Source organism: Psittacula echo, assembly GCF_963264785.1.
Source record: "Psittacula echo genome assembly, chromosome: Z".
NCBI classification, from domain to species: Eukaryota; Metazoa; Chordata; class Aves; order Psittaciformes; family Psittacidae; genus Psittacula; species Psittacula echo.
The window spans coordinates 84,864,785-84,887,504 of NC_137742.1; the positions used below are offsets into that span (position 1 = coordinate 84,864,785).

The window sequence follows — 22,720 nt, forward strand, 5'->3', positions numbered from 1 at the left end:
GTGACTGCCTCCAGGCTGTGGGTTACATGTGGCTGGGACGGAGGCTGCCTGCCTCACCGCTGCTGGTCTTGCCCTCCTCATCTTGCATGTGGTTTGGCCTCAAACGGTACTCTATGTTGCCCAGTCTGTAAATGAGGGAGGACGTGGATTGTTCTTGCTCTGTCTATAAAACGCTGTGAATGGTGAACAATGCAGCAGATGGCCTAGGTAGAAGCGACTGCAGAGCTCTCCCACCCTCACTATCTTTCCGTTGCAGTTTACATCCATAGGTGATTTTTCTGAGAAGCAGCAATTCCTGTATACATCACGGGCAAACCCAAAGTCTGGACTGCTCCAGGAGGGTCCAGATGACTCAGAACAGGTTGTCCAAACTTGGCCCTTTCTGCACCACAAATACTGGGCTCAGTTTCGGGCCCCTCACTGCAGGAAAGACATTGAGGTGCTGGAGCGGGTCCAGAGAAGGGCAGCAGAGCTGGTGGAGGGTCTGAAGCACAAGTGTGATGAGGAACGGCTGAGGGAACAACTGGGGGGTTTAGTCTGGAGAAGAGAAGGCTCGGAGAGGGGGGGACCTTATCGCTTCCTACAGCTAGCTGGCAGGAGGATGGAGGCAGGAGGTGGCTGGTCTCTTCTGGCAAGGAACAAGGAATAGGACAAGAGGAAATGGCCTCAAGCTGTGCCAGAGGAAGCTTGGATTGGCTTTTAGGGAAAATTTCTTCACAGAAAGGGTTGTCAAGCCCTGAACAGGCTGCCCAAGGATGTGGTGGAGTCACCATCCCTGGGGGCATTCAAAAGACCCATAGATGTGGTGCTCCAGGGTTTAATGGTGGACTTGGCAGTGCTGGGTGCAAAGGAGCTGGGGCTCAGGAGAGCCTGAGCTGGGATGGGGGGCAGTGAGTGAGCGGCTGCATGGGTCTGAGTTACCATCTGGACTTAAACCACAGCGCTGGGTTAGACTTGATCTTAAGGGTCTTTTCCAAGCTAAATGAGTCTTTGAGTCTCTGAAATGGCATCCAGATGGCAGAAAAAAAGAGGTTAAAAGGGAGCTGCGAAGTCAGGATCCGGAGAGCAGATGCTTGGAGAGGCAAGTGGGAAAGGGACAGTAGTACTGTAAGGACTAAAGGCAGGAGGCACAGTTGTGAATGATGCCATGTGGAACTGGGGAGGCTCCAGCAGACCCTTGAAGGGAGCTTGGGCTGCCTCAGCGTCAGCTGGCTGTTGAAGGTTATCAAAGAAATAGCAGGCAGCTGTAATACTGGGCTCCTATTAATTGTCTCAGCTGTGGCAGAGCTTTTGTAACAGGTTGCAGGATGTCAGTACCAAAGTGATGCAGTGCAGAGGGACTGGAATATAAAGGTGACAGGTAAGGCTTCGTGGCTGGCAAGACTACTTGATTTAGAAAGCACTCAGGCACTTAGCAGCCGGCTGGAGGGGCAAGAGATCAGCCTTGGGAATTGTGGTTCTCCTTTCCTGGCTTCTTTGAGCTGCTGTTCATATGGTAATTGTAGCTAAGCAGGCAATCTCTAGGCGAGTAAGGTCATCTTGCTGCTTAAGCCTGAACAGGGGGAGGTGATTTAACTGAACAAAAATGTTCAATAGCATCCTGAGTCTCAGGATGCTATTTTTGCTCCTGGGCGAGCAAAACGGGAATTAAATGGTTGCTTTGTAGTCAGTGTGGAAGCTTCTTTTGATATGTAACAGGAAGTGTGCTGGAAGCAGAGAAAGGTCAGAAACAGGCGTAATTTAAGGTCCTGTTGCGTAACAAAGAGCAAGATGTGTGCGCGAGAGGAGAGCACGGAGGGGTTGGGGGGGAGGTGGAAGTGTGCAGGTAAATTAACCCCCTCCTCAAATCTCTCAAATCTGCCTGTTGGGAGAAACAAAGAAGGGGACAAAAGGAGTGACACTGTCAGGGCTTAATGTAGGGGGAAGAACAGCAAGAGAAGTCAAAGTATCTCCTGAGATCTGATTCGGAGGAAACTCCAGGAACAAACTTGCCAACAAAGTTTTCAAGCTGACAAGCATGTATTCTTTATTGCGGTGCCGGGAGACACGGGGGAAAGCTCCTCCTAACGTGTGTCTCCCCCTATTGGTCCATACACTGCCTTATATAGATGTTGGGCATACATACATATTCATGAGGTTACGTATGGATTACATAATTTTCCAGAAAGTTCCCCTCATGCGTACAAAATTGTGGTAGGGGTCTGTGAGGGTCGTTTACTTCTTCCAGCAATCTTCATCACTTCTGGCTGCCTTTGACGCATGCACAGTAGATGCTCATACCAGCTTAATTGGATCGTTAACACCGAAGACATAATAATTCTTCTAGCTTCCTACTTATCAGTTAGTTTAACTGTAGCCCATCCTGGACACCTGCCATTCCCGGATACTCCTTATCCCTATGTCTAGTTATTTTAGACTATTTTTCTTAAAACTGTGTCAACTATAACGACTTATCTTGCACAAGAATTCTCAGTGTTTTCTCTAGCTGTACTCTATTTTTCCCTCTACATATCATGCCCCTCAGTAATTTTCCACTGCTACTGTTACAAAGCCATTACACTTAGCATTACTTAAAACTAATTCTAAAAGTTTATATATTCTATTTTATGATTTTATGGCCCCCTTTGTTTCAGATCACAGGTTTTGCAAGGACATGGTAGAGCATGGGAGACCCGTTGGCAAGGAAGGATAAAGGTATGGTCCCTCAGTTACTCCCAGAGAGTTCTGTGTCATTCCTGTCATGTCATTACACTTAGCATTACTTAAAACTAATTCTAAAAGTTTATATATTCTATTTTATGATTTTATGGCCCCCTTTGTTTCAGATCACAGGTTTTGCAAGGACATGGTAGAGCATGGGAGACCCGTTGGCAAGGAAGGATAAAGGTATGGTCCCTCAGTTACTCCCAGAGAGTTCTGTGTCATTCCTGGTTTAGCTTGAGAATACTGGGAAGTTGTAACGTGGATACCTGTGCCCAAGGGACACCAGTGGTGTGGTTCACAGTGACTTTGGGCAATCTTTGCTGTAGGTGCGCCCTTTGCTTATTAAAATGGGCCTCAGTTTCTCTTTTCCCACTGCTCTGCTTCATTCCCACTGTGTCTTTTGGCTTCAGCTGCTCCCTCATCCGTGCAGCGCCTCAGAATGTTTGCCTTTGCCAAGTACCAGCAAAGAGGCAAACAGTGAATTTGCTTTATTCACGCTTCCCAAGTGGAAAGCAACGTCTGCATTGATGTTGGTGCCATTCCCAGCAAAACGTAATTGAGTGGTACAGCTGCAGCTTGGGATTTCTATGGCTTGTGAAGGGGAGGCAGTGCGTGAACTGTTAATTTTCCCCAAAATGAATTAGTTGTGAAGCTAGTACGACCTCAGGCGTTGGACAGCCCTGGTGTAAAAGGAAGATCAGCTCTAAGGAAAACCCTTGACATATTTAAATACACAAAGATAGAGATGATAATCCCAAGAGAGTTTATTATGTTCTCCTTTTGCTGGGTTTTGGTCATGTCCTGGAGAAAAGGAGCATTGTGCTGTGTCTCACGTGTTTCCCACATGCCTCTGAATCTTACTGATGTATCCTGCACGGTAGCTGAGGTTGTCTGCTCCCTAAAACTCCAGCTAGCAGCAAAGTGTAACAGAGGCAAAGTGTAATCGAGCCCAATAGGTGCTCTGTAATGACTCCAGTATGGAAGTGCTTCACTATATGCTTACTGCTCTTGCCTACTTGCTGTCGAATTGCTTTCCTGTCTTCAGGCTGCTCCTGACCATCCTCAGAGGTGTCCTGGGTGGCTCTTGCTGAAGATCTTTGCCAGCTGGGCTCCTGTCCCAAGGGACTTGGTGACCAGAACTTGTGGCTGCAGTGGGAAACGGGCTCCTGGAGCTTGCTGCCCCACGGCATTGCTGGGAGCAAAGGGTGTTTAGAGTGTTCAGGGCTGCCTTGGCCATGGGCTATCAGGCTTGGGTCGGGGGTGCAGAATGAGCCTCCATTTTTTCCAAGGCTCATGTGTTCATGAGTGGAGCTGGCTGTCGTTCAACCTCTGCTTGTTATGCTTTCTGAGATGAGGTTGAGTGCTGGGGGGGTTGCTGCCTGTGTGCTAGAGAATGCCTGTTTGCTGTCTCCGTGCCTGTGGTATCCCAGAGGACAGACACTTGCAGCAGGATGCCTGCAGGAAGGCCTGGCTATGAGGAGGGATGCCTGGAACTGTGGCTCTCCTGCACTGGCAGAGGGCTGGCTGCAGTCAGCAGGCAGCAAGAGCCTGCAGAGAGCTCAGGGTGGCTTTCAGTAATGAAACCACACTGTGAGGCAGTGCTGGTCGCGTATCTCAAAGCAGCATGTGCCTTTGAGGACCGTAACTGATAGGCACAGCCTGGGGGGTTGTCTGGCTTTCCATCGTACAGGCACGTTGGGCGCTCTCATCTCTGCACCAGCCTTTCCTTGTATTATGGCTCTCCCTTGCCGCTTTGCAGCCCCCTGGAAATTGTCTTAGCCATCCGCTTCTTCCTGGGGTTGTTCTTTTGTCTTCCTGTGCTCGTCCTTTTGCTCTTGAGGTAAGCTTTTATTGTCAGGAAGGCCAGAGTGTCTGTGGTCTCCTTCTCTTGCTGGTCCACCCCCATGACAAGCACCGCAGCTTGACCACCCCACTCCACCCTGGTGTGTCAGAAACGACTTCCTTCCCCCCATATAACTAACACACGCTGGTTTGCCTTCAGATAATACATTCCCTCTCCAGAGGCATGATTGCATGGATGTATGCAGGCAGAAGCAAACATGTTCTTTGAGCTTGTTGAATGTGCAGGTGACTGGAGGTACTGCATCTCCTTAGTGCTTCCTTCAGAGCAGGGCATGTTGTTCCTACTGCCTCTGTCCTGCAGCTATGTAGCTCAGCAGAAGGGTTTCAAGTCCACCCTTGTGTGTTACGTGCGTGTGCCTTCAGAGCTAAAAGTGCTTTGGAAAGGTGGTAAGGAAGGATGTCACGTGGCCTGTCCTGGTCCCCTCTCATGTTTGCACAAGCGACAAAATCATAGTTCCGTGCCTTTCCTGCAGGTTCCTCGTCTGCTGAACGTCATCCTGGGGAACTCTCCTTACTTCGAGTTGATCAGCCCGAGTAATGAGGACTATAAGGTAGCACCGGGCATGTCTTCAACCTACCGCATCCTTTTCAGACCTGATGAGAACAAGGTGAGCCTGGAGGTCCCGAGAGATGGCGCCTTGAGGGGAGGGTGAACCTGCAGGGCTGGATTCCAAACCAGGCATCTGGTGTGGGTTTTGAAGAACTGGCCTGGGTTGAGTGGGGTTGCGCTGGATCTCGGCCTGGGGGAGACTCTTTCCTGGTGGCGAAGGTTGTGCTCCCATAGGCTGGAGGCTCTTGCCTGTTTCAGGCTGTTTTCTCCTTCAGTGGTGGAATATTTAATGTAATGTCTGTTGGCTTCAGGGCTGAGAGTCTTCTGTCTGTGCGTGGCCTTTTCCTCATCTTCTGTTTGCTGCTTAAATGTAGTTGAATACTCTGTCCTATCCTCAAGCAGCATGCCTATAGAAAACTAAAGAGGATCTGCCCCATGGTCCCTGACTGCCCCTGTTTGTGAAATAGTCTGTAGTGGAAGGCCATGAAGGTAGAAAGTGCGAGTACGCTATCGAATGCTGCTGTGAGAGTCACAGAAACCAGCAGCTCTTCTTCTGCCATGGGCATGCTGCTAAACGCACTGTGCTGAGCTTGTTTCTTTCCCTGCAGGATTATTTTGATGAGCTTATCATCATCACAGAGAGGGAGAAGTTCTTTGTGCCTATCCGAGCAATAGGTGCCCGAGCCACCCTGGACTTCCCTGAGCAGCTGAACTTCTCCGACTGTCCAGTCAGGTTCAGCACCCAGAAAACTCTGCTGGTGCGCAACGTGGGGAAGCGGGAGGCTTGCTACAGCATCACCACTCTGAGGTAAAGGAGCTCCTCTCTTGTGCAAAACGCTGTTGCGTGGTCCTAGAGTTGTAAACAGTGACAACAAGGAGGCAGAGCAGCTGAGGTGCTGGGCGTGGGCAGGACCCGTGGGGTTTGCCATTGCTGACAGTGTTTTGAGAAAGCTCTGCAAGCAAGTTTTACACTGTGGTGGTGTCTCCAACGCAGCATCTTGCAGGTCTGATGCTGTTAGACTGGAAGAGCCAAGGTAGGAAGGCAGCTTGACTGCTGAGCAAGGTGCTGCGTGGCAGAGGACAGCTCGAGGGGCTCAGGTCACGGAGCCCAAAGGCAGCATCAAGAAGTGGGCAAGCAATGAGCTGGGGAGAGACACTGAAGAGTTTGTCAGCAGCTGTGTCTGTATGAGCAAGCAGAGATCATAGATCAAAGCAACTGCTACGGAGGCCCTGGCAATAACAGTGTGTGGTCCAGGGACTTTGTTGTCCCGTGGGCTTGGTCTGGTGCCTGGGACCAAATATGCCTAAGCAGAATGAGCTCTGAAGTGGAGGGGAGCCGGCAGTGTCTTCAGAACTGGACTACAGCCCAAACCAGAAAGCTAAGGAGGGCGCAGGGGAAAGATGCTGCAGATGTCTGGTGCATTTGCAAAGGGTTGGGGGCCTTTTGTTCTGGAGCTCTCTCTCTCCCACGTTTCCTGGAGAGGGCTCAAGTAGCTGAGTAGCTGGTTTGCACCCTTGTGATCACAAATAACCTTCTGAAAGGGTTACGTACCACTATCAGCCAAGTACACCCGTTCTCTGGGAGGCCACGAGTTCATGGTACTCTGGTGGTCCCCCCATCAAATGCCTGAGGTGAACTGTGTTGCAGACAGCCTGTCGTGTTCCTGTTGGTCTCAGAAGCCAGTCACTGGTTTTCCAGTTTGCTGAACTGGAGAGGGTAATGTGTTCTTGACACTGCATCTGCAAGGCAGATATTTCTGTTTCAGTTGGCTGGTAGTTGCGAGCTGCTTGATCCCAGAGGTCTCAGCGTAGGAGCTGAGGTTAAGAACGCAGCAAAGACCTGCTGTGTCTTCTGACTTGGTACGCCTGAGCTGCTTCAGTTTCTTCTGCAGGAAACGGGATTCAGAAGAAGACTTTAAACTTGTCTCCTGTGAAACACGAGGGTCTGAGAGGAGCTTCTGCCAAAGGCTGGCAAGGCTGTTTAAGCAGGCTTCTGGGATGCTATTTAAGCAGGCTGCTGCTTTTCCCTGTGGAGCTACATAGGCAGGAACTTGTAGATCACTGTACAGTTTGCTTCTGGGATTTCCAGGCCTAGTTGTCACCACCACAATAAACGCCCAGTGAAGTCTAGCATCTATTTGCGATGCACTTGCCAACTACTCTGTTAGGTGATAGAGTGTGTGTTGAGAGCTCCTGGATAAGGCTTTTAAGAGTTCCCGAACTTCAGCAATGAACTATGTCAGTCCCGCTTTGCAATAAAGAAATGGGAAGCATGACGGAAGTTTGAAGTGAACTACACAAAAAAGTAGAATTCTGAGTAACTGGATTGCACGTGTGCAGAGGTGAAGAGCTGAGAACTGAGAACAGGGTGCAGAGTATGGGGGGCTGAGGTGTTGTTATAGCACAGGATCTTCTGAGGTCTGGTTCCCTTCAGCAGGGAGAGTCACCCGCTCTGTTTCTGATCCTGGATGTTGTGGTTTTCTTCTACTGACTGTGGTTTGCTTGCTCCTTGCTTGCACAAGTGAGCTGAAGTGAGCTAGACTGCAAAATTAAGGGAGGGCCCAGATGTCCCGTACAGTCCTGATCTCTCTCTCTGTGTTGCAGCCCTTTCTCTGTGGATCCCTCCATTGGGACTCTTGGTGTTGGAGAAGCGATGGAAGTCACAGTGGAATTTCATCCACCAAAGACGGGTGTTTATTCCAGTCCCATGATTGTTCACTATGACACAGGTAAGTGCGTGGTGCACGCTCTGTGTGTCCTTCCAACCAGCGCGGTGTCTGTGCCGTCTGTCATCATCTGATGGCTTCATTGTCCTGTTGAATCCCTTCTGCAAGGCTCCTCCACGCTGGGTAGAACAAAGCTTCCATGCTGGCTGCCAGATATTGCTGTGCTGGAATATTTCAGCCTGTAACAAGGCAGGCAGATCTTCCTAAGCACGGTGCACAGGGGGTGACGGAGAATATTCTGGGTGCTCCATTGCAGAAGGACGCATAGCAAGGAGCCCGATTGAAAAGGAGATGGCTTTTAGCATGCAGGAGAGCTGTCTGAAGAGCCTGGAACCTGTCCCATAGAGCTCTCCTGACCGGTCATTGCTTTTCATCCCGATCTGTTGTGTTACAGTTCCCGGCAAGGCCTTTGAGGTAGAGACCCTCTTCTTGTGATGTGCTGCATGGGTACAGTGGGTGCTCTGCTGAGAGCCGGGCCAAGCTGCGGACTTGTGACCATGAGGAGCAGTAACCGTGGCAGCGGTAGCCGTTAGGGTGCTCTGAGCTTTGCTGTAGCCTGGGAATGACTGTGTAGAACCCCCCTTGTTGGCAGCAGTTATTTAGCGGTGAGGTTTATGAACAAGCTGCTGCTAGGGCTGGAGTCAATAATGTGAGGGTGTAATGGTGTCTGAAGATAGGTTGTGAACACCACCTTGGAGAAACACTTTGAGATAGCTGTGCTGCTGTGCGTGTTGCTCTGGTGCTGGAAGTCTCCAGCTTTCCAGAGGACGCTTACCCTAGTGAAGGGACTCACTTCTCCAGTGGTGAAGTGGTAACAGCAGCACGTTTGACAAGGAAGAATGTGCTGGCAGTGGTGGGGCACTTGGCTGTGATAGTAGCAGGAGCAAAAGAAGGAGTTGGCAGACAGATCCGAGGGTCCAGTAGCACCCTGCTGAGTGCAGAGCTTGGCACAGAAGCCGCTCTGCATTTTCCGTTGTTCTTTCTGCCCTTCTCCATTTCATTTTAAATGCTCCCGCTTGGGTTTTGAGATCAGAGCTATGCCCAATATTTCAGGACCAGGAGATGAGGACGACAGGACAGTGGGGGCGTCTCCTGCCTGCAGGAGACCCTGGGCAAGCCATGACTGAGGTGGGGCTCCTCAGTGTCACTGAGTGACTTGGATGTAGAATTCCCTGTGACGTGAGTGGAATGGCAGCCCAAAGGGCACCTGGGCACATCTGAAAAGTCTCACTGTAAATGCTGTCACCCTGGGGATAAATCTCCACCAACACCCCCCCAAATAAGGTGCCTAAGGTGGTGCCAGCACATCCTCATGCTGTACCGTGTGCAGCTGTCAGAATATGATAAATGCCCTGATCCAGGGAACTGCTGATGCAGCTCCAAACTGCAGCTGTTTCTTCTGTTACCTGCAGATCACTCTGTTCCTTTTACTTCCATCAGCAAGTGAGATGAGCAAGTGAGGTGAGAACTTGCCTTTGCTTTGTTCCAGGTGAAGATGTTCACAAAAGCCTTTGTGGAACAGCTGTAAATGTCAACATCAGGCTTGACAAGAGCTCCTTGACAGTTGAGAAGACTTCCCTCAAGCTGTCAAACCAAAGATCCCTGGTCATCCACAATCAGAGTGCCATCACGGCCCACTTCCAGTGGAAGCGTTTTGTTGATCAGGAAGAGGAGGAGCGGCAGAAGCTGAGGTTTGTTTGAGAGATTCATCTCAGAAAGATACATGCCCCAGGGGAAAAGTAACACATGGCCTCAGAGGGCTGTTGGGGCTTTTGAACAGATTAGGGCACATAAACCCGTGCACAGCGTGGAGCTTAACCCTTGCCATTCCAGTCCTACCCGTGCTACAGCTGAGGATGATGTTTTGAGGAGAGACGGTTGATTGCAGTCACTGGGTTGCCTCAGAGAGCAAATTCATGTTTGGGAGCCGCAAATCTGAACTATTGAGTTCAGAGATCCCTGCACTAGGGAGGGTCCATGAGGCTGAGAAAGGTGTCAGCACTCAGTACCTGGGACTGCAGTGAGCAGTAGCACTGAAGAGCTGCAGGTGGCACAACCATTGTGATACTCAAGCAGTTTCTTCTTTGTTAAGCTGGCAGGCTCCTTTTCCAGTCTCACGCAGGGTAGAGTGCTTGTTTGGCCCAGAAGGTGGAGGCCGTCCTGCTGTAGGCTGGGGAATTGCCTTTCAGTGTCCTGGTTTCTGGGCCAACGAGGTGTTTCTCCCCTTCCTCACAGGCTGGGCAGATGTGGAGGGGGAGGGCTCTGCAGGGAAGAGAGGGCAGCCAGGACCTGGGAGTGCTTTGGGCTTCAGCACCCTGTGTCATCCTGGTGGTGAGAGGTGGGGCCGGTTCTTCCAAGGGTGTCTCTGGTGAAGCTTTGAAATTCCCATTTCAGGCAGCAGAGAAACACTCACAGCGTGGGGGGATGAACTGGAAATGTCACTTAAAAGCTTATGTGACTTGGGGAATCCTTGTGTGACTTTTCAGGCTCGGCTGAGTGCAGGTATACAGGAGTTAGTCTGAACCCAGAGCTGATCAGGAAACGGCCTTGAACTGCAGCACTTTTCAAGGGCTTTGAGCACATCAAGTTGAGCGTAATTGGGTCAGAAATGCCTCGAAGGCCAGAACTAGTTTTCCATGTTGTCTGTTTTTAATGACAACAGTGTGTGAGTTCTGTGCAAAGGCACTGAGCTAGAAGAAAATCTCATGACCTTGCCGTGATACTTCCCTGGACCATTTCTTTAGCATCTCTCCCCACCTGCCTGTCTCGGGCTGGACCCTGGGTGGCCCTCTGTCCCCTCAGAAGACACCAGCTTTCCCCACAGTGAACTTCTATGGGATTTTTTACGTATGGGGTTTGCTCTCGTGCCAGTCTCTGTCCTAGACTCTGACCACGCCGCTTTGTTCTTCCTTACTCGCAGTTTTGGGGATGGTCATAGCTCCAAGGCGACTGTCCTGCTGTCAGAGAAGCTTTTGAGATCTCAGAGGAGAGAGGACCTTTTCCTGAGAGGAGGCAGTGGAGGAGCCTGTGTTGGGATGTGACCCCAAAAGACGTGGCTCATTAGAAGGTCTCCCTCCTGCAGCACTTTTGGGGATGTAATTATGGCCTGCTGATGGAGCTTGAGTTGAGGGCTGCTCATCCCAGTGTGTGGAAGCCCTCCTCATGCACAGCATGTGCGCGAGGCTCTGTGTGTGTGCAGCAAGTAACGTCCTTGCCTGTTGCCTTTCTCTTTGTGTTTGGATTTAGCTGGGTGATGGTCGTTCATACGGCGTTGCCTGGATTTGCTGCACGTGGAGCCTTCCCCTGGTCCCCCAGTGCTGTCACCCGCCGCTTCTTCATGGCCATGGAAGGGGGACAGCAGTGTGCAAGGGAGGAGCAACCGCTCTGCAGCAGTGCTCCCCTCTCATCTCCCGCTTGTGATCTTTAAACACTAGCATGATTTCTGCTGCAACCGCCAATTAAGGGAGAGGTTAACTGCATCACGGCTCTGCAGAGGAGGCCAAAATGAGGGAAAAGATGAGGTGGTTCAAGGCTCAGTGTAGGGTTTGCATTCGGTGATGCTGGTCCTGACTTCTTTACTGGGTGATGCTGGGCAAAGTCCCTTCCTCTCTTGGCACCTCTGTTTTCACGCACAGAAACCCATTCTTGTCACTGAAGCGATGGGGTGCCAAATCCATTGGTTTGCTTTGGAAGTGCGCTGGGATCCTCTGGTGGAAGGCAGTGCAGATACTGTCTCCTCATCCCTGTGGGTGCAAAAGGGAAGGGGAGAAGTGTGATGCTGGTAACGTGCAGCTGAAACCCAGTTGCTTCTCCCCTCCCAGTGCAGGAGGCTTTCTCTTGAGGGCTGCCAGCTTTAAGAAACCTCTTGTTAGCTTGTCAGTGAGGAGTAAAACTCCCTGCTGTGCTGGGAACGACAGCAGTCATGGGATCCGTGTGGGAGCCTGTGTCTCACGGTCAGCCCCTTGCTGAGCTGCTGCTGTTCCTCCCCAAGTGCTTTGCTGCTCGTGCACTGACACAACAGGCTCTGCAGATCTGCTGCTTATTCAATTACCTGCTTGGTTCGTCTCTCCCGTGGCACAGGCTGCAGAGGCAGGAAGAGGACAAGCTGGTTGATGTTCCTAAGGAGCACAGGGTGGTCCTGCCTCTTGGAGAACACCCTTCCCTTCCCATCTGCACCTTCCAGAACCAGGGGACAAAGGTGCAGGGAGACTCCATGCCTTTCTGCAATGGTATTTTCACGATCGTGCCCATGGTAAGTGATGGCTGAGAACCTCCCTTGCTGCTGCTCCTCCTCCTTCTCCTCTCTGAAGGAGGTCCCTTGGCAGATCCCACATCAGCTGCTTGATGTGCCAAGAGAGGAGACATCAGGTGTCTGGTGAGGGTGGGGGCGCTTGCTGCAAAAAGCATTTGTGAACAGCAGCAAGAGCCGACCCCAAGCTGGGCTCTGCTGCAAGGGCTGTGAATTAAGGGCACTTCATGAGTGTCCTCACAGTGTTCAGAGGTACCAGTTATTCTCTGTCAGGACACATTTCCACATAGCGCATGGGGGTGAAGAAAGGACAGTGGTGCACTGTTAGTCCACATACTGCCCTGCAGACTGAAATGGTCCCCTGTGGAAAGCAGGCCAAATTGAGCCCAAGTTTAATCACGGGAACAGCAATCCCTTCCTAAACCCTGGATTTATACCACATCTGAGTCTCCCTTCCAGTGTCGTCTGTGAGCCTGGACACGAGGCTGGCAGGTTTAAACCGGCTTTTTGAGTTCTACTGCAGATGGGTAGAGAAAACTGCTCACTTTCCTGGTGATGCAAGCAAAACCCCCATGTCCTTCAATCAGCCAGAGCCCGCGTTCTGAGTATTTGCATGGTCTGAGATGAAGAATGCCTGCTGTCTGAGCAGTGCAACATCCCTTCTCATCTTGGAGTAAACCCTGGAATAATCCCAACCTCTTCTTTCTTTTACACTGGGTGAATTTTTTTAACTTTGTTTTCCGAGGAAGGGGCTGCTGTTCTCTTCTTGGTTGCTCCTGCAGCCCACGTAAGGCTGAGAGCCAGCAGTGCCAGCACAAGTGCGGCTTCACACCACTGTAGCTGGCAGCAGCACGGTGTGACCAAGAGACTGTGTCAGAGCAGCAGGGATATTGGGGAGAGTGGGAGCTGCTCAGCTGAGCATTCAGAGCATCCTGTGGTGTGTCAGAGCTGGTTCTGGAGTGTGCTCCAGGGCTCCTGCTTCATTACAGTCACTGTGTCTCCACAATGAGCTTAACCTGTTCTTGAGCTCCTGAGGTGCATTAAGGGGAGGTCCGGAATTCTGGCTGAGTCCTGTCTGCATCAAGATGTGATGATGTACAGCCATGACGCGTAGCTTGTCCCCAAGCTGTGAGTGGAAACTTTTCCTAAATGGCCGTGTTCCTGTTACACAGTTTGCTGTAGGGCTGAATCAAAGCAGGCTCCTACTGGAGTGTCTCCCCTGCTGTCTTGTGCAGCATTATCAGTCTCTTGATTTCCATGAACTCCATTATGTATGGGACAGTCCTTTTCCCATTGAGATTCTTGCTCGTGTCTGCCTTCCCCCCTGGCATGGGGGTGTCTTTCCTCCAATTGACAGTATTTTCTCCTCTTTCACACACGTAGAATCTGAAAATCCCCTGCCACTGACTTCCACAAAGTGTTGTGTGTCGATGGCCCTGTAACTTTGAGCTTGGACCAAGAGCTGTGGGCTTGCACTGCCCTGTGAATCTGCTGGGGAGGCCCCCCCAGAGGTGGGACCTTGGTGCCTCGGACCCCCTGGCCAGAAGCAGCTGCTCTCTTCTTGGCCCCTATTGCCCGTGGTTTCTGGGAGCCCCCTCATAGAAACCATCAAACCCTGGTGACAAGCGACCGGAGGAAGTAATTGCTTGCAGAGGCTGGGAAGCTGGTGGAGGGATAGTGGTCTTGGAAGAGCTTTCTGAGCAGGATGGCTTTGCAGGGCTTGTGCAGAAGCTTTGCTAAGTGGAGCATCAGCTGCCTGTATTTCAGGTGTTGCTGTCTGCAGAAGCTGCAGCAGGTCACTTCAGTGTGTCTAGGGTTAAGTCTCAGCTGCAGATCAGAACAGGACAGAGGAGGCAGTGCTTTGGGAATTGCCGTGTGACCAGGAACATTTGGAACAGCTTCCAGGCCCGTGGGGAAGAAGCTGTTTCCTTGGAAATGGAAACCGGAGGAAAGGGAGGACAAGGATTTATTACCGTGGCAGTGACCTTGACAAGCCACCATGCCCTCTCATTGCCTGTCAGTGACTCCTCAGTGTCATGTGCTGACTTTGAGCTGGTGGAGGTGGTCTTCAAGACGTCCAGGTTATGAAAGTGCTGCTGTTGTTGATCCAGAGGCTGGGCCAGGAGGTAGCGGCGTTGTTTGTTCCTGCAGATCTCCACCTCAGCTAGGAGCCAAGCTGGTCCCGATCCAAACGGGAGGATCCTGCAGAGCCCTTCAGGTTTTGGCAGAAGCCCCATTTGTAGTGGGAGCTGAGAGTTCAGCCATTTAGGGAAAGAGGCAGATGTTGGCTTTGGCACTGCCTTTCTCTTGAGTGCCCTGAACTGACAGGATGTGCTCTGGATGTCATTTCGGTACTGCCTTCGCCAGCTCTGTCTTTGGAGTTTGTCTGCTGTGAGCACTGGCTTGGTTTCCATGGCTCACCTTCCACCTCTGCAAAGCAAAGCAAAGCAAAGCAAGTGACTTGGCCAACCGCAGCTGGTGGTGGGCAGCAGCTTTTCAAGGGCAGCTTCTTCTTGCCCAGCCTGGTGGGGGTCTCGCAGATTCTGAGCATTTAGGGGCCGAGGAGGGAGCAATGGGATCTGTGTGTATTTAGTGTTGGTTCTTGCGCAGGGATCACTTCTGTAGCTGTGAGTCGTGATTTCCTATCAGGAGCTCAGAAGACCCGAGCCTGTTAACTGCTGGGTCGGTTCTCTTGGGAGCGAGAATAGGAGTGCAAGGCTCCAGTAGGGGTGCTGTGTTAGGACTGTTCCTGAGAGCTGTGCTGATCCCTGGGAAAGGACAGGGTTTAGTGCTAGTCCATAAGCTTGTTCCTCAGGTGCCTGAGAGGAGTCTCACCTGGCTGTGCCTTGGGACCCAGCAGCACCTTGGATGTATGGAGATGTGTCCCTTGTGAGGATCGTGATGCATCACTGGGTGGCTTCCTGGTGCTTGGTGGATGGCAAGACGTCACCCCTGGCAAGGGGGTTTGTGTGCTGCACCCTCATCTGATTAGCTTGTAAAGAAAGGAATGGCACGTGCCCAAAGCTCTAAGCTCCCTCCTGCAGTAGTTAAAGAGCGTGTACAGAATGATCCCAGCAATCAGTGTGGTCTTGGTACGGAGCAAATCATCCCCGCAGGGACTTGGCCTCTCTGCCTAACCCTGCAGGGACTCCTTTGCACTCCTCGCTGTTTGAGATGCACTTTTGCAGTGTTCTCCAGGTTCTTGCTGAAGCTGTACTTTTTGGTGCAGTGGCGGCTCACCGTTGTGATGTTGAGTTTGGGTTATCTGGGGCCAGGTCAGAGTCAGACAGATGCCTTGAGGCACTGAGCCAGCTCCAGCTGCCCTGGCAAGAGGAATGGGGTTGCAGGAATGGGAGGAGGTCGGGAGAGCAAGGGCTTTGTGTCGTGGGCAGTGTCTCCTGTCCCACATGGAGACTTTCTCTAGGTTTTGAGAAGAATCCAAGTGACTTTATTCTTCCAGACTTTTCCAGTTACTGGTCGGTTGGTGTTTGAAAGGGTTCTTCTCTACATGTCCTTCCCTGTGTTCTCCTGACTCAGAGCAGGTTGTGCATTAGGGAATTACTTGCAGCTGCAGGCCAATAACTTCCCATGTTCTAGCTCTTTAATTTCTGTGGGGGCTGTCCTCTAAGCTGTAAGTGCTGTGTCAGTGGGAAGAACTGTAGTTAGCGAATATTTATGCTGCAGGAGTGCTGAGGGCTCCACTCAGTTCGAGGCTCTTCCGGACAAATTCCTGAGAATACCCAACAGCAGAGCGGAATCAAAGCCTGGCTGTGCTGATAGAAAAACGGCTCTGTTCTTTTTATCTGCTTCCATAAACTAAGTATTTAATTCCTGTAGAGCATTATTACAGTTGCCAGAGGTGTAGCTATTTATGTTGTCTGTACTCGTAATGCTAGGGGCTGAAGGGCTGTAAGCAGTGCCTTTGTTTAAACCGGCTGCAGGAGGTGAGAGCCTTTAGAAACCAGGGATGCCTCCTGAAATGTGTGACAAGGCTTCCGGGGACAGAGCACCAGTGGCAGGATCCTCTGGGAGAGCAGCAGAGAGAGAAGACCCTGAGGAAGCAGCAGACAGTTGCAGAAACTGATAGCATGGCCCAGACTTAACTCCCTGAGCAAGAGCTCAATCTCTTCTGAGGGTAACAAAATGCCCCTTCCGGATGCCAGTAGAGGCGAGGGACTTTGGAAGGTGTTTCTGCAGCTGCTTCCAAGCTCTCCTAGAAATTGTGTTGACAGGTGTTGCTTGCTCCTTGCTCTTTGCTGATGCTGTAAATAAAGGCTTCCAGGGCTGTAGTGGAAACAAGAATGTGATGTTTGAAGATAAATGGTTTGCTGTCCCTTCTGTTTCAGGAGGGAGATATCTTGCCAAATTCTTCCCTTGAAATCAATGTGATCTTTAAGCCCGAAGAAGCCAGAGTCTACCAAGAGACAGTCTACTGTGACATCTCAGGTACAGCTCCTTTCTCCTGCTCCTGTTCCCACAGAGGAGGCACAAACACTCTTGCAGCCCACTCGGATCTCATGTAGTTCTGGAGGGCTAGACAGGGCAGTGCTGGCACATGCCGCTGTCCTTGCGGTTGCCGGTGGTCTCCTGTTCGAGGCCAGGGCTCAGGATGCCTGGCTCTGGCTTCCTGATCCCAGAAGAGACAAAGCAGTGGAGGAATAAGCTTTCCTGCCATGGGTTTGCCAGCATTTGCGACACAGCTTTAGTGAAGGAGCACCAGGCCCCTGTAGAGCATTTACCTCCGAGATGAGTCTTTGTTGCGTGGCTCTCTCCTCCTCCTGCTGCTGCTCGCTTTGCGTGCAGAGTAGAATGGGATGGCAGCGAGACCCCAGCCAAAATCTGAGCTGGGATTCAGGCACCTTAGGCTGCTCCAGCGGCTGAGAGCAGCCTTCAGACTGAAGATCTTGTGCTCTGTCATCTCTAGCAAATTTAAGGGAAAGAACCCACCTTGGAGTTCAGCTGTAAGCCTTGAGGTCTCGGTTGCCTTTGCACCAAGGGGTGTGCCCATTAACAGTACATTATGGCTTATGTGATGTGCTCAATGAGAAAGGTGGTTTTCCATAACTGGAGAGAGACTCTTCATTGGGGACTGGAGAGAGAAGACAAGGGGTGATGGGTTCAAGCTTAAACAGGGGAATTTAGATATACAGAAGAAATTCTTTCCTGTGAGAGTGGTGAGGCACTGGAACAGGCTGCCCAAGGAAGTTGCTCCATCCCTGGCAGTGTTCAGGTTGAGGTTGGACGGGACTTGGAGCAAGCTGGTCTAGTGGAAGGTGTCCCTGTCCATGGCAAAGGGTTGGAACTGGATGATCTTGAGGTCCTTTCCAACACAAACCATACTGTGGTTCTCTGAGACACCAGCCCAGGGGGTTGGTTAGAGATGAGAAACCAGCCCCAAGGCATATCTCCTGAGGGACGAGCTGGGTCCCATATCTTCTGCTGGAGCATCTAGAGCTGGTTCCATCCAGCCCAGGGACCGGCAGCAGCACTGAGACAACCTGGAAAGTGCCAGGTAGCAGAGGGAGTTGCACTCACAGAGATTTCCCTCCACAGGCTGTGAGACCAGGCTGCCCCTGTGCATCAGCGGAGAGGGCGTCGGGCCCCAGGTGGAACTCAGCTGTGACCAGCTGAGCATCGGGAAGGTGTTTGTTGGATCAAGCCACAGCTACAGGGTGAGCAGGCCGGGTCGCAGGGCATGGGGTGGATCCAGATGGCTCCTGGGCAGCAGCGAGCCTCGTGGAGCTGTGGGATGGGTCTGAATCAACTTGGCGGTGCTGAGCAGGTCCTTGGCCCTGCAGGTCAAGTGGACTGCTCTGTGTTGGGGGAATAAGCCCAGGGTGGCTCTGTTTGTATGAAGTTATGACTGCTTTGCATGAAAAACCCCGAGGCAGAACTTGTCCTCTTGTATTTGGCAGCAGCACTCAGCATCTTCTGCCTTTTACAGACGTTAATGGCTCAATTAGAAAAGAAATGAGCCTTCTGTAAGCAAGGAGGATTCCTCATGTATTTCCGTATTGCTTTCTTGCTGCTGCTGCAGGTGCTCCTGCTCAACAGAGGAGTTATTGAGGCTCCCTTCAGCGTGATCTATCCGGAGAGAGCTCTGGGCTCCTGCTTCACCTTTGCCCCCCGGGAGGGCATGCTTTTGCCTTTTGAGCATCAGGTCGTCTGGATCTCCTTCAGTGCCACTGTCCTGGGGCAGTTCACAGAAGAATTCCAGTTCAGTGTGAAGGGATCCCCTGAGCCTCTGACGCTGACTGTGAGGTGAGGAGGGTTCTAAGAGCTTGGTGGTCACATTTGTAGCTCTCTCTGGGTAGTCATCTCCTACCTACCTCATTTGCTGATGGAGCAGAGAAAGAAAAGGCTTGCCTGAGGTCTTGATCTTGGCTCTCATCCTGGCATCCCCACACTAAGAGCCCACACTAACCTGGACTCCAGTTTGACCCTGACTCCTTGCGGCTGCAGCAGCAAATGAAGCATAATTGTCAGCAAGAGGGAGTCATGGAATAGTTTGGGTTGAACATACCATTCGCTGGGGGCCTTGATTTTGAACTGAGAGGCAGAGCTGGCATTGGCTGGCATCAAGCATGAAATAAATTAATGGGTGTTGTGCAGCCGCACGTAGTGATTCAAGTGGATGTTGGTGAGTCCTGGAGTTTGGAGCCTTAAAGTCTGCTGAATTTAAGGGCAGGTGAGGTGATGGGGTGGGTTCAGGTTTAATTTTCCCTGCAACTACTTGAAAGGAGGATGGAGCCAGGAGGTGGCTGGTCCTGGTCTCTTCTCCCAGGTAACAAGGGAAAGGACAAGAGGAAACTGCCTCAGTCTGCACAGGAGAGTTTTAGGCTGGATGTCAGGAACAGTTTCTCCCCAAAAGGGTGGTCAGGCATTGGAACAGGCTGCCCAGGGCAGTGGTGGAGTCACCATCCCTGGCAGTGTTCCCAAATCGTGTAGACGAGGCCCTTAGTGACGTGGTTCAGTGGTGGCCTTGGCAGCGCTGGGGTGACAGCTGGACTTGATGATCTTAAAGGTCTTTTCCAATGTAGATGATTTTACGATTGTGCGTTGGGTGGTTTAAGACGTGTTGCTCTCGGATGTGCCAGCTGGTGCAGTGGTGATAAGCTGATGCTTTCCTCCAAGAGTCAACTGTCCAGTGTGTTGAATTGTTGCTGCTGTTGTCAAGGGATGTTTGGGGCTCCCGTGGCTTCGTGTCTCAAAGTCCTGCCCCCATAATGATTGCGTGGATCAAGATCTTCTGAGAAAGGTGTTCCCGTACCCCATGGAAAGAGCAGCTCTAGCTCAGAAATGCCAAAGCAGGAAACCTGTGGCTGGGAAGGGTAGTCAGATTGAGTCTGCTTTACTGGGGACACCCCTGTGTCCAACACATTACAGATGCGGAAACTGAGGCACGGAGCCATCACTTGTTTGATGTCCTTCATCAGGCCATCAGCAACTTGGGGGCATACCCTGCATGACACTGTGCGCCAAGCCCCACCAGCAGCTATAGTCTGCTGAGCACTTTGCTTTGGCTGCCTCCTGTCCACCTGGATGCTGTGCTGAGCATGAGGGTGAGGGGTTGATTTGAAACCCCCTGAGGTTCTCAGGCTGGCTTTTACCCACCGGAAGGGTAAGGAAAGCTGAAGGCTTTGCCGTTCTCTTTAACCAAGGCAATGTCTCCTCTGCCTTTGTCCTCACAGTGGCTGTGTCATTGAACCGGCGTTTCATTTCGATGTATCGTCCCTCTGCTTCGGTGAAGTCTCCTTTGGTGAGTGTGCCCTGAGCTTGGGCTGCAGGGTGAGAGGTCTGAGCCTTCCCCAAATGGAGCACTTGGCCAGAACGGCATTGTCACTTGTGTTCCTCCATAGCCACCTTCAGCGTGTCGAAACCAGTAGTGCCAGCTGCTAGACAGTGTTTTACCATCATGAGATCGAAGAGAACCAGATAGAATGGCACAGAGCCAATTGAATGGTTCAAATAGAACCTAAGGAGTAGAAAGTCAGTGTTCTCTGGTGTCCCTCACAGTCCGTCCAGCCCCAATCTCCCAATCCTTGGCAACAGAATGACTGTGAAAGTCCTTGTTGTCCCAGGACAACTGGAGAAGGGAGTTGAAGGCAAGTTGTATCTGCCCTGGGTGAATTTTGCTGTTGTGAGGCAAGGGCACCATTTACCCACCTGGCCATTAGCATGAGAAATTAATTAGTGCTGTGAGGCCAACTCGTTGTCAGCTCGCAGGTAACATGCCCAAGCAGTAGCTCTGCATCGGGCACCCATGTCTTCAGACATGGACTCCTTCTCCATCCCCACCAAAAGCCCAGCTCTGCTGACAGAGTTGGTGGCTGCACACCCAGAGCATCTCCACTGAGATGCAGATTCTGGTTCTCCATCTCAGTCTCGCAAAGGACTTCTCACTGAGATGGTCTAAAGTTTAAATGTGAACTCAGCCCCCCAGATCAGCTGTGATTGTGTCAGTGGCTTCCATTATGGAAAGCAAGTACCAAAGCTGAAGCGATGTCAGCCCTTGTGGGGTAATGAAAGCCAGTGTGCAGCATGGCTGTGTCCCCCCACTCCTTCGGGAGGGTGAGACAGAGGTCCTGCTTGTTCTTGAGCAAGCATCAGGTTTGCCTCCAGTGGAGCGGGCTGTGAGTTGTCACGGGCTCAGTCTTGGCTGTCCCAGACCAGGAGATGCATCGAGGTTCCTATCTGGAGAAGGTGCTTTAGAGTGCTCCGCATCATGCTGTGGCTCCCAATTTCATCCTTCCTTTCTTTTCCTGGATCATCTCTTTGATGACAAGCTACTGCTTTTACCTCTTGAAAACTGTGGGAGTGTTTGTGGGGTTCACAGGGACTTTTCTGGGTTGACTTTCCAGAGTGAATGCTCTGGATGCAGCGTCATCATTGAGAAGGAGTTTGTGCTGGTCTGGGGGAGGTGAGAGCTCCTCACAGTTAGGGAGAGACACTTGTGGCGTTCAGCAGCACACGGAGTGGGCATTTCTGTGTTACAAGGGTAAAAGGGAACTTAATTGACGACGACTTCCCCACAGAGCTTCTCAATTAGCTGTAATTGCCACTGAAAGGAGGCAAACTCCAAGTGCAGTTTTATCACAGCAGGATGTCCACACCAGGAGTCAGGGGATAACAAACTCCTGTTGTGTCCTTTTCCCAGGCTTTCCTCGCACCCTGTGCTGCCGCCTCACTAACACTTCCTCGGTGCCCTTCACCTTCAACCTTTGCATTCCTGGGGACGGCTCGGGAGCACCCAGCGTGACCAGTTTTGCTCAGGTGTCAGACAGCACTGGTCCGTCGTGGAGAAAGCGAGCCCGAGGTGCCAACAAGCCAGCTGAATTTACCATCAGGCCCTTCACAGGGACCGTCTGCTCCAAGGGACACTTGGATATCCAGGTATGGGAAGAGTCCAGCCCTGCGTGCTTCAGAGGTGGAGCCGGAGCTTCAGTGATGCTGAGGGGGCTTTAGCACTGCTGGCTCTCAGCGTCATGCGAGTAAGAGGTGGGCGCTAGTGTTGGGCTCTACATCTGCCTTGGCAGCCACAAGGTGTATTCAGTAATTCAGATATTGTCCAAAGACTTCTGTTACTGCCAGAGACTGTGGTCTACACATGAACCAGCAGAAGAATTAAGGCAAACATCATAGAATCCTAGCCTGTTTTGGGTTGGAAGGGACCTTACAGCTCATCCAGTTCCAAGACCCTGCCATGGGCAGGGACACCGTCCAGCAGCCGAGGTTGTTCCAAGCCACATCCAAACCGGCCTTGAACACCGCCAGGGATGGGGCAGCCACAGCTTCTCTGGGCAGCCTGTGCCAGGGTCTCAGCACCCGCACAGGGAAAGAACTTCTTCCTGATATCTCATCTTCTAATATCTACTAAATCCTCCCTTTTCTTACTGTGGAACAAGATCTGGAGGGCACTGCATATGGACAATGGGTTTTGGGAGTGATGAAGTATTTGATGCTCTTGTCTTCCAGGTCACCCTGTGCTCCAACACCGTGAAGAGATACAAGCTGGCCCTGGTGGTAGGTGTGGATGGTGTTGGCAGAGAGGTGTCATCACTGCCCATCAGAGCCAGGTACCGGCGCTTCCCTTGCAGCCCATCTTCTTTCCCTGTGCATGTGCCACAAGCAAGTGTTGCTGCCTTGCATAGAGCTGGCTGGCTCCAGCTCCAAACGAGGAGCATTGCTCAGTGAGCTAGTTCTGCCCAGCTAGACAGGAGAACAGCAGTGCATGGAAAGCAGTCCATGATGAGCAGCACGTGTGCTCAGCCACAGGCACGGCCCAGAGCCTTTTCCTACAGGGAACTGTGATTATATTCCTTATTGGCCTGCTCTGGGGGCTTGAGATGTAATGTTTTCAAAGGGCCGCCTCTGCTCCTTCCTACAAGTGTTGGACTTGTGCTGGGTTGTGACCAGAATCCAACACTGGTTTGGGCCACAGCGAGCAGCTGCTGCAAGCTGTTGTCTGTCTCAGTTAAGGAGGGGGCATGCAGATGGGTAAGGGGCTTAGGGCAGGACCGGTGAGGGAAAAGTAAAGGCGAGATCTTATGAAAGACAAAGCAGTCCTTGGTGTGGAAGGTGAGCTCAGGTTTTTCTGCTTCCCTCTGGCTCTGTTGAGCACTGATGTTA

General features: G+C 51.6%; 1 protein-coding gene across 5 annotated transcripts in view; it reads left to right on the forward strand.

Annotated features, from left to right (window-relative positions):
* The window catches only part of LOC308231346 (hydrocephalus-inducing protein homolog), a 55,302-nt gene that overhangs the window by 16,239 nt on the left and 16,343 nt on the right, over positions 1 to 22,720 (forward strand). For all 5 annotated transcript variants that reach the window (XM_080636636.1, XM_080636634.1, XM_080636632.1 and 2 more), the window contains 13 exons: positions 2,634 to 2,694; positions 2,826 to 2,886; positions 5,040 to 5,174; positions 5,725 to 5,924; positions 7,721 to 7,845; positions 9,332 to 9,533; positions 11,923 to 12,094; positions 16,438 to 16,537; positions 17,645 to 17,763; positions 18,129 to 18,352; positions 19,783 to 19,850; positions 21,249 to 21,484; positions 22,067 to 22,167. In XM_080636636.1, the coding sequence (XP_080492762.1) occupies positions 5,130 to 5,174; positions 5,725 to 5,924; positions 7,721 to 7,845; positions 9,332 to 9,533; positions 11,923 to 12,094; positions 16,438 to 16,537; positions 17,645 to 17,763; positions 18,129 to 18,352; positions 19,783 to 19,850; positions 21,249 to 21,484; positions 22,067 to 22,167 (1,592 nt within the window). In that variant the 5' untranslated portion in view covers positions 2,634 to 2,694; positions 2,826 to 2,886; positions 5,040 to 5,129. The remainder of the gene's footprint in view (positions 1 to 2,633; positions 2,695 to 2,825; positions 2,887 to 5,039; positions 5,175 to 5,724; positions 5,925 to 7,720; positions 7,846 to 9,331; positions 9,534 to 11,922; positions 12,095 to 16,437; positions 16,538 to 17,644; positions 17,764 to 18,128; positions 18,353 to 19,782; positions 19,851 to 21,248; positions 21,485 to 22,066; positions 22,168 to 22,720) is intronic.